Source organism: Scyliorhinus canicula, chromosome 6 (assembly GCF_902713615.1).
Source record: "Scyliorhinus canicula chromosome 6, sScyCan1.1, whole genome shotgun sequence".
Classification (NCBI taxonomy): Eukaryota; Metazoa; Chordata; class Chondrichthyes; order Carcharhiniformes; family Scyliorhinidae; genus Scyliorhinus; species Scyliorhinus canicula.
In genome coordinates, this window is record NC_052151.1 from 201,917,698 (window position 1) to 201,932,168 (window position 14,471).

Consider the following 14,471-nt stretch of genomic DNA (forward strand, 5'->3'; position numbering starts at 1 on the left):
AATTCCACAGGCCGACCACTATCTGGGTGAAGAAATTTCTCCTCATCTCTGTCCTCAATGGTCCACCCCATATCCTCAGACTGAGAGCCCTGGTTCTGGACAAACCTGCCATCGGGAACAGCCTTCCTGCGTCTACCCTGTCCCCATCGGGAACATCCTTCCTGCATCTACCCTGTCCCCATCGGCAACATCCTTCCTGCATCTACCCTGTCCCCATCGGGAACATCCTTCCTGCATCTACCCTGTCCCCATCGGGAACATCCGTCCTGCATCTACCCTGTCTCCATCGGGAACATCCTTCCTGCATCTACCCTGTCTCCATCGGGAACATCCTTCCTGCATCTACCCTGTCTCCATCGGGAACATCCTTCCTGCATCTACCCTGTCCCCATCGGGAACATCCTTCCTGCATCTACCCTGTCTCCATCGGGAACATCCTTCCTGCATCTACCCTGTACCCATCGGGAATATCCTTCCTGCATCTTCCCTGTCCCCATCGGGAACATCCTTCCTGCATCTTCCCTGTCCCCATCGGGAACATCCATCCTGCATCTACCCTGTCTCCATCGGGAACATCCTTCCTGCATCTACCCTGTCCCCATCGGCAACATCCATCCTGCAAATACCCTGTCCCCATCGGGAACATCCTTCCTGAATCTTCCCTGGCTAGTCCTCTTGGAATTTTATAGGTTTCTATGAGAGCCCCCCCTCATTCTTCTTAACTCCAGTGAACACAATCTATAATCGATTTGATCTCTGCTGCACTATTTAATAAGTTGTGATAACAACTTGTCAGAGCACTAACCAGGAGCAATGTCATGGTGGATCTATTAATTATGTGATAAATAATTAGTGGGTTTGATGCAGTAGTTTGAGGATGGAAGTCGGGCAAAAAGGCAAGTTCCAAGGGCAGTCAGAGCTTAATTGCAATCCATTGATTTGAAATTGCTTAATAATGCAGTAGCTAACAGTAAAGCGGGAGGGAGATTGATTAGGTTATACGGTCGGATATTCAGAGGAAACTTATGGTTTACCTTTACTTTACTGAAAAGGCTTCGAGCACCTTTGAGGCATCAGACGTGGAGTATGACTGGTGGGATCTGGGATCTCCCTTAGACACAGGGATTGTGCCATAATTACACTGTTCATGGCAGAGGGGCTCCAGGGAAGGTTACAGAAATAGAGAGGATTATAGGGGCAGCACGGTAGCATAGTGGTTAGCACAATTGCTTCACAGCCCCAGGGTCCCAGGTTCGATTGGCTTGGGTCACTGTCTGTGTGGAGTCTGCACGTCCTCCCCGTGTGTGCGTGGGTTTCCTCCGGGTGCTCCGGTTTCCTCCCACAGTCCAAAGATGTGCAGGTTAGGTGGATTGGCCGTGATAAATTGCCCTTAGTGTCCAAAATTGCCCTTAGTTTTAGGTGTGGTTATGGGAATAGGGTGGAGGTGTGGGCTTGGGTAGGGTGCTCTTTCAAAGAGCCGGTGCAGACTTGATGGGCCGAATGGCCTCCTTCTGCACTGTAAATGCTATGATTCTATAGAGGCTGGCCATGGTTACACAACTGCACAGGTTATTAGGAGCTTGAGAAGGTTACGGAGATAGGGAGGGTTATATCTGCTGGAGAAGGTCACAGAGTTACGAAAGTTTGTCAGGGCTTGAGAAGGTTACAGAGATAGGAAAGGTTTTACGGAGGTATGGAGGGTTGTATGGGCTGGGGGAGGGGGGCGGAGGTTACAGCGATAGTAAAGAGGTCATATTGGGATTTGACCAGGAGGGTGAGTGAATTGGACTGGGAGACAATGTAGACCAGCGAGCACAGGGGGCGACAGGTGAATGGTTCTTGATGTGAGTTTGGGACATGGGGACAGCAGAGTTTTGGATGAACTGAAGTTTACAGGAGGTGGCAGACGGGAGACCAGCTGGGGGAGCTTTGGAATAGTCGAGTCTGGGACTCAATGTCCACGGGTTGGAGTTTCAGCAGCCGAGTCACTTCAAAGATTGGGGGAAATCCTCTATTTCAATGTTCGGCCCAGATTGAACAACACGGAGAAGATGACCCCCAGTCCACTCTACGCCCGGGTCATTCAGAGCCGTGAAATACAGCCTGTGCGAAGATTCCAGTGAGCACACATCAGGAAAATCTGAGATCTCTCTACCTGAATATGGGATATTCCCTCTTTCTGTCATTCTCAATCTTGTCACGGGGCAGAAAGTCAGCCTCTCGTTGGCTGCAGCTGGGATCTTGCTGTGCATGGCTGGGTGTTTTGTGATTTATCCCATTGGGGTAACAGTGGATTGCGCTCTGAAAACAGCCTGGGACAGTTTGAGATAGTTCCTGAGACAGCTGGAACACTCCCTTCACTCCTTTCACCTCCTCAACACGCGTCCTCCATCTCTTCATCCATCCAGCTCAGAGAGAGGTCCCTCTGTCCCTCCACGCAGCTCTGTGAGGGAGTCAGGAATCACAATGTCAGCACAGAGGAGAGGAGAGGGAGAGAACAGGAGAGGGAGAGGGAAGGGTGAGGAGGGAGAGGGAGGGATAGGGGAAGGAAGAGAGGGGAGGGAGAGGAGATGAAAGGGGAGGGAGTGCAGAGGGAGGAGATGATGGGAGGGAGAGGGTGCGGGAAGGAAGTGAAGGGAGATTTGAGAGGAGGGAAAGTTGAGGGAAAGGGAAGTGAAGGAGAGAATGGGGAAAGACGTTTTGAAGGAACAGGAGGAGAGCAAGGGAGAGGTGAGGAAAGTGACAGAGACAGGAGGGTGAGGGAGATGGGAAGGGGAGGGAATGGAAGAGAATGTGGAGTGGAGGGTCAATGGCGGAGGGAGCAGGAGGGGGGGATGGATTGCAGGAAGTGAAGAAGATTTTAAATGAAGGGAGTTGGGGGAGGGGGATATGAGTCTACGGAAGGAGTCACCAACCTTTCCAAGTTTGCATCCACGTTCTCCGACCCCGCAACTGGGTTCCTGAGAGAGGGCAGAGAGAAGGAGGGAGATCAGTGAGCTGACACAGCGCTGGATCCTAATCTCTATCGGTCTGTTTCTTCTCTTCATTGTCCTCTCTCTCCGTCACTCTACCTTCAATCTCCCTCTCACCCTACTTCTCATTCATTCTCTCTCCCATTCCCTCTCACCACGCCACACTCATTCATTATCTCTCTCTCTTTCTCCCCCCACCGCTCATCCTCTTTGCTATGTTTCTCAACCCTGCCTCTCTCAACCACTTCTCTCTCACACACTCTTCTCTCTCTGTCTGTTTCTCACTCTCTCTCCTTCCCCATGTCTGCGTGGGTTTCCTCGGGGTGCTCCAGTTTCCTGCCAAAGCCCAAAGGTGTGAAGAACAGTTGGATTGACCATCCTAAATTGCCCCTTAGTGTCCAAAGAGATTGAGGTTGGGTAGATTGGTTATCTTGTGTCTCAGGACATGCAGTTTTGGTGGGTTGGGGGATTGTTCGATAGTTCGGGGGAGTGGGTCTAGATAGGGTCGGTACAGGGTTGTTGAGTCGAATGGCCTCATTCTGCACTGTAGGGTTTCTGTAGATTCTCTCTGTCACTTTCCCCTCAATCACGGCTGCTCTTTTGTGGTCTTTCTCTCTCTTTCTGTCTCCTGCCCTCTCATTCTTTCTCTCATTCTCTCCTCTCTCACTCAATGCATCGCTCAAATTGTCTCCCACCCTGGCTCTCGCAATCTCTCTCTTTCTTTAACTCTTTCAATTATTGGCCCTCTTTCTCTTCCAATCTCCCTCCCTCTCTTTTCTCTAACTCTACCTCCCTTTACCCCTCTCTCTGTCTCGCTCTGTCTCATTCTCTATTTGTCTCTCTTTTTCCATCACTCTGTCTCCATCATAATATCTAGGAATATTGAACATTAACACTCAGTACAATTCAGAAATGATGTCTGAATACTCAACGTTTGCTGATCACTTGGACGATGACAATGACCGAGAGGAGAATAGTCAGGATGGTGACAGAAATGATCATCTTCACACTACTCGGAGAGCAACAGGATTGTTCAGCTGGGGAGGGGGAAGGGGAAAGAAAAATAATTTTATAGAGACATATTTCAGAGCTCAGTCACAAAACCTTTCATCAATTTTTGACACATCAAAGAACATAGAATATAGAACACTACAGCGCAGTACGGGCCCTTCGGCCCTCGATGTTGCGCTGACCTGTGAAACCATCTGAAGCCTATCTGACCTACACTATTCCATTTTCATCCATATGTCTATCCAGTGATCACTTAAATGCCCTTAAAGTTGGCGAGTCTACTACTGTTGCAGGCAGGGCGTTGCACACCCCTACTACTCTCTGAGTAAAGAAACTGCCTCTGACATCTGTCCTATATCTACCACCCCTCAATTTAAAGCTATGTCCCCTCGTGTTCGTCATCACCATCCGAGGAAAAAGATTCTCACTGTCCACCCTATCTAACCCTCTGACTATCTTATATGTCTCTATTAAGTCACCTCTCAGCCTTCTCCTCTCTAACGAAAACAGCCTCAAGTCCCTGAGCCTTTCCTCGTAAGACCTTCCTTCCATACCAGGCAACATCCTAGTAAATCTCCTCTGAACCCTTTCCAAAGCTTCCACATCCTTCCTATAATGTGGTGACCAGAACTGCACGCAGTACTCCAGGTGCGGCCGCACCAGAGTTATGTACAGCTGCAGCATGACCTTGTGGTTCCGAAACTCAATCCCCCTGCTTATAAAGGATAGCACACCATATGCCTTCTTAACAGCCCTATTAACCTGGGTGGCAACTTTCAGGGATTTATGTACCTGGATGCCGAGATCTCTCTGTTCATCTACACTACCAAGAATCTTGCCATTAGCCCAGTACTCTGCATTCCTGTTACTCCTTCCAAAGTGAACCACCTCACACTTTTCCGCATTAAACTCCATCTGCCACCTCTCAGCCCAGCTCTGCAGCTTATCTATGTCCCTCTGTATCTTATAACATCCTTCAGCACTATCCACAACTCCACCGACCTTCGTGTCATCTGCAAATTTACTAACCCATCCTTCTACACCCTCTTCCAGGTCATTTATAAAAATGACAAACAGCAGTGGCCCCAAAACAGATCCTTGCGGTACACCACTAGTAACTGAACTCCACGATGAACATTTGCTATCAACCACCACCCTCTGTCTTCTTTCAGCTAGCCAATTACTGATCCAAACCACTAAATCACCTTCAATTCCATACTTCCTTATTTTCTGCAATAGCCTACCGTGGGGAACCTTATCAAACGCCTTACTGAAATCCATATACACCACATCAACAGCTTTACCCTGATCCACCTGTTTGGTCACCTTCTCAAAAAACTCAATAAGGTTTGTGAGGCATGACCTACCCTTCACAAAACCGTGTTGAGTATCGCTAATCAACTTGTTCTTTTCAAGATGATTATAAACCCTATCTCTTATAACCTTTTCCAACATTTTACCCACAACCGAAGTAAGGCTCACAGGTCTATAATTACCAGGGTTGTCTCTACTCCCTTTCTTGAACAAGGGGACAACATTTGCTATCCTCCAGTCTTCCAGCACTATTCCTGTCGACAAAGACGACATAAAGATCAAGGACAAAGGCTCTGCAATCTCCTCCCTGGCTTCCCAGAGAATCCTAGGATAAATCCCATCTGGCCCAGGGGACTTATCTATTTTGACATTTTCTAAAATTGCTAACACCTCCTCCTTTTGAACCTCTATTCCATCTAGCCTGGTCGACTGAACCTGAGTGTTCTCCTCGACAACATTGTCTTTCTCCAGTGTAAACACTGACGAAAAATATCCATTTAATGCTTCCCCTATCTCCTCTGATTCCACACACAACTTTCCACTACTATCCTTGATTGGCCCTAATCTTACTCTAGTCATTCTTTTGTTCCTGATATACCTATAGAAAGCCTTAGGGTTTTCCTTGATCCTATCCGCCAGCGACTTTTCGTGTCCTCTCCTCGCTCTTCTTAACTCTCCCTTTAGGTCCTTCCTGGCTAACTTGTAACTCTCAAGTGCCCTAACTGAGCCTTCATGTCTCATCGTAACATAAGCCTTCTTCTTCCTCTTGACAAGTGCTTCAACTTCCTTAGTAAACCACGGTTCCCTTGCTCGACAACTTCCTCCCTGCCTGACAGGTACATACCTATCAAGGACACGCAGTAGCTGTTCCTTGAAAAAGCTCCACATTTCGATTGTACCCATCCCCTGCAGTTTCCTTCCCCATCCTATACATCCTAAATCTTGCCGAATAGCATCATAATTGCCTTTCCCCCAGCTATAATTCTTGCCTTGCGGTATATACCTATCCCTGCCCATTGCTAAAGTAAACATAACCGAGTTGTGATCACTATCACCAAAGTGCTCACCTACATCTAAATCTAACACCTGGCCGGGTTCATTACCCAGTACCAAATCCAATGTGGCCTCGCCCCTTGTTGGCCTGTCTACATACTGTGTCAGAAAACCCTCCTGCACACACTGCACAAAAACTGACCCATCTATAGCACTCGAACTATAGTATTTCCAGTCAATATTTGGAAAGTTAAAGTCCCCCATAACAACTACCCTGTTACTCTCGCTCCTGTCAAGAATCATCTTTGCAATCCTTTCCTCTACATCTCTGGAACTATTCGGAGGTCTATAGACAACGCCCAACAGGGTGACCTCTTCTCTACTGTTCCTCACCTCGGCCCATACTGCCTCAGTAGACGAGTCCTCAAGCGTCCTTTCTACCGCCGTAATACTTTCCTTGATTAACAATGCCACACCCCCCCCCCTCTTTTACCATCTTCTCTGTTCTTACAGAAACATCTAAATCCTGGAACCTGCAACAACCATTCCTGTCCCTGCTCTACCCATGTCTCCGAAATCGCCACAACATCGAGATCCCAGGTACCAACCCATGCTGCAAGCTCACCCACCTTATTCCGGATGCTCCTGGCGTTGAAGTAGACACACTTCAAACCAGCGCCCTGCTTGCCGGTGCCCTCTTTCGAATTTTTAACCCTATCCCTGACCTCACTACTCTCAACATCCTGTACACTGGGACTACAATTTAGGTTCCCATACCCCTGCTGAATTAGTTTAAACTCCCCCGAAGAGCACTAGCAAATCTCCCCCCAGGATATTGGTACCCCGCTGGTTCAGGTGAAGACCATCCTGTTTGTAGAGGTCCCACCTACCCCAGAATGAGCCCCAATTATCCAGGAAACCAAAACCCTCCCTCCTGCACCATCCCTGTAGCCACGTGTTCAACTCCTCTCTCTCCTTATTTCTCACTTCGCTAGCACGTGGCACGGGTAACAACCCAGAGATAACAGAGATAATAATCATAGGGTTCGTAATTCTCCCTCTACACTGCCCCATCAAACACTCCCAGGACAGGTACTGCATGGGGTTAGATACAGAATAAATCTCCCTCTACGCTGTCCCCATCAAATATTCCCAGGGCAGGCACAGCACGGGGTTAGATACAGAGTAAAGCTCACTCTACACTGTCCCCATCAAACACTCCCAGGACAGGTACAGCACAGGGTTAGATACAGAGTAAAGCTCCCTCTACACTGTCTCCATCAAACACTCCCAGGACAGGTACAGCAAGGGGTTAGATACAGAGTAAAGCTCCCTCTACACTGTACCCATCAAACACTCCCAGGACAGGTACAGCACGGGGTTAGATACAGAGTAAAGCTCCCTCGACACTGTCCCCATCAAACACTCGCAGGACAGGTACAGCACGGGGTTAGATACAGAGTAAAGCTCCCTCTACACTGTCCCCATCAAACATTCCCAGGGCAGGCACAGCACGGGGTTAGATACAGAGTAAAGCTCCCTCTACACAGTCCCCATCAAACACTCCAAGGACAGGTACAGCACGGGGTTAGATACAGAGTAAAGCTCCCTCTACACTGTCCCCAACAAACACTCCCAGGACAGGTACAGCACGGGGTTAGATACAGAGTAAAGCTCCCTCTACACTGTCCCCATCAAACACTCCCAGGACAGGTACAGCACGGGGTTAGATACAGAGTAAAGCTCCCTCTACACTGTCCCCATCAAACACTCCCAGGACAGGTACAGCACAGGGTTAGATACAGAGTAAAGCTCCCTCTACACTGTCCCCATCAAACACTCCCAGGACAGGTACAGCACGGGGTTAGATACAGAGTACAGCTCCCTCTACACTGTCCCCATCAAACACTCCCAGGACAGGTACAGCACGGGGTTAGATACAGAGTAAAGCTCCCTCGGCACTGTCCCCATCAAACACTCGCAGGACAGGTACAGCACGGGGTTAGATACAGAGTAAAGCTCCCTCGGCACTGTCCCCATCAAACACTCGCAGGACAGGTACAGCATTTTACTGTGTAATATCTAATGTTAGTTGCTTATTTCTCTCTCTATGACTCACCAGGTTTGATTCCTTTACAGACGCCACTCAAGTTGGATTGTGCAGTGTTGAATTGTGCAGTGCCCTCACTGACTGGGTTCCTGGCCTCACACACGTACACAGCGTCGTTGGTCTCCTCTGTGAAGTGAAGCTATAATTCCTGTCCATTGTCGGAGAGATGATGGGAGCTGCCGTTTCTCAATGCTTCTTGTCCCCTCCACCATCTGAAGCTGATGATGTCGCCTGTGTTCACTGAGCAGGCCAGGGTCAGGTTACAATTCTTGATGAGTTTATAGCTGATCTTTGTTCCTGTCACAGGCTCTGCCATTCAAATCAATAGACAAAAGAAACATGAGGAAGGAATGTCGACCCTCGTGGGACACCTCAATATCCAGCACCCTCACCCCTCCTTCAGACCCTCAAAAGAAAACTCTGACCCCCCCCCCCCCCCCCCTCCATCCCTCCATCCCTCCATCCACCATCTTAACCATCCCCTCATCCCACTGAGTTCAAACAGGTCACATGTGTCAATATGCCGGCTGGATGGAACATACGCAGTGTGTTACACACTCTTTCACTACAATCACAAACACCCATTCACTCCCACTCTGTGATTGTCCATGTTTTGGGATTGCATCCTGGGAATTCTGTCTGGATCAGTCTCATTGGTGACTCCCGTCAGTGGTCCCTGTGACCCTTGTTATGTGGAGTGCACCCTCTCAGTCTGATGGTTAACAGGTTAAACAAGATCAGTCTGGGTACACAATAGGGAGACTCTAGATACAGTCATCACTCTATACCAAGCTCAAGGGAGATGGTAGTGTCGTGGTGATGTCACTGGATCAGTAATCCAGAGGCCCAGACTAATGATCTCCTGACACGGGTTCAAATCCCATCCCAGCAGCTGGTGGGATGGGCAACAAATGCTGGCCTTAACGGTGACATTCATATCCCAGGAAAGAATAAAATATCCTCTGATTCCTGGAACATATTCCAGGCTGTCGTCTCTGTTCTCAGTAACAATGAGCAGCATTTCCAAATGTCTGGACCAGGACATGGTGGTTGGAGCAACAACTTCTTTATTTACATGGGGCAGGTGAAGGATTATACACAATGTCTAAAATTCTTTGTTTAGATTATGTTAAAACAGGTGAGATGTTGAGAGGCTGTCCCCCTGATGTACCATCAATTGAACGCGAGACGAGTTGCTGTACAAAAGTATGGCTTTAATCAGCTAGATGTTAGCCCTGCGGTCGATTACAGTATATGGACGACCACCGGGAGTACTGGGTATTTATACCTGGAGGCGGGGTTAACTCATCCTCTCGACCAATCGGGGAGCCGTCACATGACTGGTCTCAACCAACCGGTCGAGAGGCACATGACCGACCAGAGCCAATGGTAAGCCGGTGTTCTGCACCAATGGCAGGCAGCTATGCTAATCATACCTCCACACCCCACATCCTCTCCCCGGCTTGGAGAGTCAGCCAAGGGTGTTGTTGCAATCTCACACCTCCACCACGTGGCTAAGAGCTAGTCTGGTTCAGTCAGACAGAGTAACCCCACTTAAGTTAGCAGAGAGTCGAACTCACAGAGAACTGTGCTAACTGTGCTATTAGTTCAATAAATCAGATTGAACCAACTTCAAGGTCTGGAGTATCTTTCTGATCTAAGCTGCATCCTGTTGCAGCCAGTGTTGGACCAGTGTACCTAATCCGACAGCCTCTCCATTGCTGCCACATTCAGCTGGTAGTGTGGCGACCAGAATTGAACACTATACTCCAAGTGCAACATAACTAAGATTCTATACAGCTGCAACATGACTTGCCAATGTTTCTACTCAATGCCTCCGCCAATGAAGGCAATCATGCTGTATACCTTCTTGGCTAACTTCTCCACCTGTGTTGCCTCTTTCAGTGAACTGTGGAGCTGTGCATCCAGATCCCTCTGACTGCCAATTTTCTTAAGGGTTGTGACGGAGAGATTTCCAGGTATCTGCTGCCCTTGTCCTTCTAGACGGTAGTGGTCGAGGGTTTGGAAGGTGTTGCCTGAGGAACCTTGGGGAGTTGCTGCAGTGCATCTTGTAGATGGTACACACGGCTGCTGCTGTGCGTCGGTGGGAGGGAGAGAGCAATGTTGAGAATGGTGTACCGATCAAGTGGACTGCTTTGTCCTGGATGGTGTCGAGGTTCTTGAGTGCTGTTGGAGCTGCACACATCCAGGCAAGTGGAGAGTTTTCCATCACACTCCTGACTTGTGCCTTGTAGATGGTGGACAGGTTTTAGGAGGTCAGGAGGTGAGTTACTCACTGCAGGATCCCCAGTCTCTGACCTGCTCTTGGGGCCACAGTATTTATATGGCTGGATTCAGTTCAGCTTCTGATCAATGGTAACCCCCCCAGGATGCTGACTGTGGGGGATTCAGCAATGGTAATGCCATTGAATGTCAAGGGTCGATGATTCGATCCTCTCCTGTAGGAGATGGTCATAGCCTGGCACTTAAGGTGAAAATGTTACTTCCCACTTTTCAGCCTAAGCCTGGATATTGTCCAGCGTTCTTGCTGCGTTTGGACATGGACTGCTTCATTATCTGAGGAGTCGCAAATGGTGCTGAACATTGTGCAGTCATCGGCAAATAGGGAGTCACAGAATCCTACAGCTCAGAAAAGGCCCTTCAGCCCATCAACTCTGAGCTGGTGAAAAACAACCACCTAACTATTCTAGTCCCATTTTCCAGCACTTGGCCCATAGCCTGTATGCCCAGGGATAGCAAGTGCTCATCTCAATACTTCTTAAATGTTATGAGGGACTCTGCCTCCACCTCCGTTTAAGGCAGCGAGTTCCAAACTCCCACCACCCTCTGGGTAGAAAGGTTTTTCCTCACATCCCGTCTAAACCTCCTGCCCTTGACCTTAAATCTATGCCCCCTGGTCATTGAGCTCTCCACCAAGGGGAAAAGTTTCTCCCTGTCTATCTATGCCCCTCATAATTGTATAAATCTCAATCCTGTCTCCCTCTCAGTCTCCTCTGCTCCAAGGAAAACAACCCCAGTCTGTCCAATCTCTCTTCATAACTAACAATCTCCAGCCCCGGCAACATGCTGGTAAACATCCTCTGCTCTCTTTCCAGGGCGATCACATCCCTCCCATAATGTGGATTCCAGAACTGCGCACATCTGACCTGATGTTGGAAGGAGGGTCATTGTTGAAGCAGCTGAAAATGGTTGGTCCGAGGGCACTACCCTGAGGAACTCCTGTAGTGATGTCTTGATCTCCCCCCCTGAAAAGGCCCAGCAAGTGACTGAGTTCAAGGGCAATTAGGGATGGGCAATAAAGGCTGGCCGGGTCAGTGACGTCCACAGGAAAGAATAAAATATCCCCCGACTCCTGGAACATATTGACAGCAGTCCTCTCTGTTCTCAGTAACAATGAGCAGCATCTCCAAATGTCTGGACCAGGACACGGTGGTTGGAGCAACAACTCGTTTATTTACATGGGGCAGGGGAAGGATTATACACAATGTCTAAATTCTTTTGTGTGTTTGACAGGTTAGATGTCGAGAGGCTGTTCCCCCATCCCCTCCCCCGCTTGGACAGGGTGGAATCAGAGGGGTCACAATATCTCAGGGTTACGGGGTCAGCCCATTCCAGACTGAGATGAAGAGAACGTTCTTCAGTCAGAGGGTCTGTAGATTTGGAATTTTCTCTCTCTCCCTGGGAGAGCTCGGGCTTCTCACTCGATGAGGGTATTTGAGACTGAGATGGGCAATGTTTGTACAGAAGTGGGATTGAGGGATTTTGCGATTGGGTGGGATGATAGAGTTGATGTACCTGATCAGACAGGATCTTATTGAACTTTGGAACAGGCTCGAGGGGCTGAATGGCCTCCTCTCAATCCTATCTTTCAGTGATCAGTAAAGCTCAGTCTATCCAATAGAATCTCACTTACCGTACACGTCCAGTTGAATGGTCTCTGTAGTTTCCTCTCCTGAATCTCTCGTTACAAACACCTCATAACTCCCAGCGTCCTCTCTCTGTAAATCACTGATTTGCAGACTGAAGTTCCCAGGATGAAATTTGATCCGTTTCTTGTAATCCTCAGGCCCAAAGTAACTGACATGTTCCCTGCTGTATCGTGCTATTTTGACTCTGTGTGAAGATTGTTTCCAGACAACCTCGACATCCATCAATCCATGTGGGATTACTGGAGACAGGGAGACTGACTGACCCAGGGATCCATTCACAGGGAGACGGGCAGCCTGATTCTGAACTGAGGGAACAAGAGGAGACAGTCAGTGAGTGCTGAACGAGACAAGCTCAGTGACTGGAGGCAGAATTTCAATTCATAGCCCCATACCATTCAGGAAGATGCCATTCAACCCATCGTGCGCATGCTAGCTCTGTGACAGAGCAAGCTAATTCATCCACTCACCCCTCCTTCCCCCAACTCCCTGTAAGTTTCCCCCCTTCCAGTGTTTCTCCCATTCCCCCTTTCTGGAAGTTCCTATTGAGTCTGCTCCCACCGCCCTTTCAGACAGAACCTTCCAGATCACAACAACTCTCTGTGTAAAAACATTTCTCCTCATCCTCATCTCCCCCTCTGCTTCTTTTACTGATTTTCTTCAATCTGTGTCCCTCTGGTTCCCCACCCTCCTGTCACTGGGTACACTTCCTCCTTCTTTACTCCAACTGAACACTTCCTGATTTTGACCGTCTCGATTCAATCCCCCCCCCCCTTAACTTTCTCTGCTCGAAGAACAACCCCAGCTTCTCCAGTCTCTCCGCACCGACTGAAGTCCCTCATTCCCGGAACCATTCCGGTAAATCTTCCTCTGTACCTCTCTCCGAGGGCTTGGCAGAGTTCAAGGAAGGATTTGGACATCAACGCAAATGAGGAAGCAAAGAAAGTTCAGAGAGAGAGAGAGAGAGAGAGAACCGGAAACACTGAATCAAACTCACAGACTGATAGGGAGAGAGCCAGCAAACAACAGATGAACAATTCCCCAAACTCCATCTTCCAGCAGTAACAGGGGAGGGGGGGGGGGGGGGGGGGGGCGGGGGAGCAGATCTGAGAGATTGGAGCCAATCTTGGGGGATATTTGGGGTTTTGATGATGAGATTAAAGAGACAGATCAGATCCTAATGACCCAGTCAACACCTCCCCTTGTCCCTTTACCGGACTGCTAACTGTGTGGGGGAGGGTTGAAGTGTGATTGGATGATGGGCCAGGGGAGGCTTCACTCAGACCTGACAGGGTCTCACTCACTGGTCGGTGCCAGAGAGCAGCCCGGCCATTGGACGGCTGTGCAGCCGACAATTGACACTGGAGTGAAGACAGGAAACCAGGAGGTTGTCCCAATAATTAGATTGAGCCACAGACTGACGAGAAGACCAGAGTAATTCAGTCACAGACTGGAGCTGGAATTCACTATTCCCCTGCTTTTCTGGGGTTGGAGATGGGTGTGTGGGGTGGGGAGTAGGTGTGGGGGGAGCAGGGGGGGGAGGAAAATAGAGCCCCGTCTGCAACCTGCCGAAGAATAGAACCATTGAACCCAAACAGTGCCAAAGGAGGCCATTTGGCCCATCGAGTCTGCACCATTACTCTGAGAGGATCCTATCTAGGCCCACTCCTCCGCCCTATCCCTGAAGCCCCACCTTGCGCATGTGCGGCCACGGACCCAGAAATGCTGCGGGCCGTATCGGCAACTAGACTCCAGAACTCTACGCTGCCTCCCTGCTAACCCCCAACAAAACGGGGAATCGATGGCCGTTTGCCGCCAGTTTTCCTACCGTAAAACCCCACCGTTTTCACACCGGAGTGGGAACCTAGTCTCTCAAATGGAGAATCCAACACCCTGTTCCATTTAAAATTCCACTCAAGATCCTGGATGTAAATAATGCCGTATCTACTGCCCCCACGAGAGTAAGTGTCTCCACTGACAATATGTTTTTCACCAGTTGTAATAAGCCGAACAGCGCAGACGGAGCTTTTCCCGTGTGGTTCGAGGGGTAAGATCTCCCTCGTTTATTACAGGGCTGATACCCTGTTGTCTATAAGGTCGGTCTGATTGGAACTGACCAACAGA

The 14,471-nt window shown here is 49.1% G+C and overlaps 1 protein-coding gene across 1 annotated transcript; it reads right to left on the reverse strand.

The window, feature by feature from the left end:
* Positions 1–1,583: 1,583 nt before the first annotated feature.
* On the reverse strand, positions 1,584–13,419 carry LOC119967805 (SLAM family member 7-like). Its single transcript, XM_038800808.1, is given in 6 exon segments — positions 1,584–2,443; positions 2,916–2,960; positions 3,905–4,009; positions 8,410–8,709; positions 12,335–12,655; positions 13,345–13,419. Coding segments are annotated over 6 exon segments (873 nt in total). The 5' UTR covers positions 13,400–13,419; the 3' UTR covers positions 1,584–2,396.
* Positions 13,420–14,471: the final 1,052 nt, after the last annotated feature.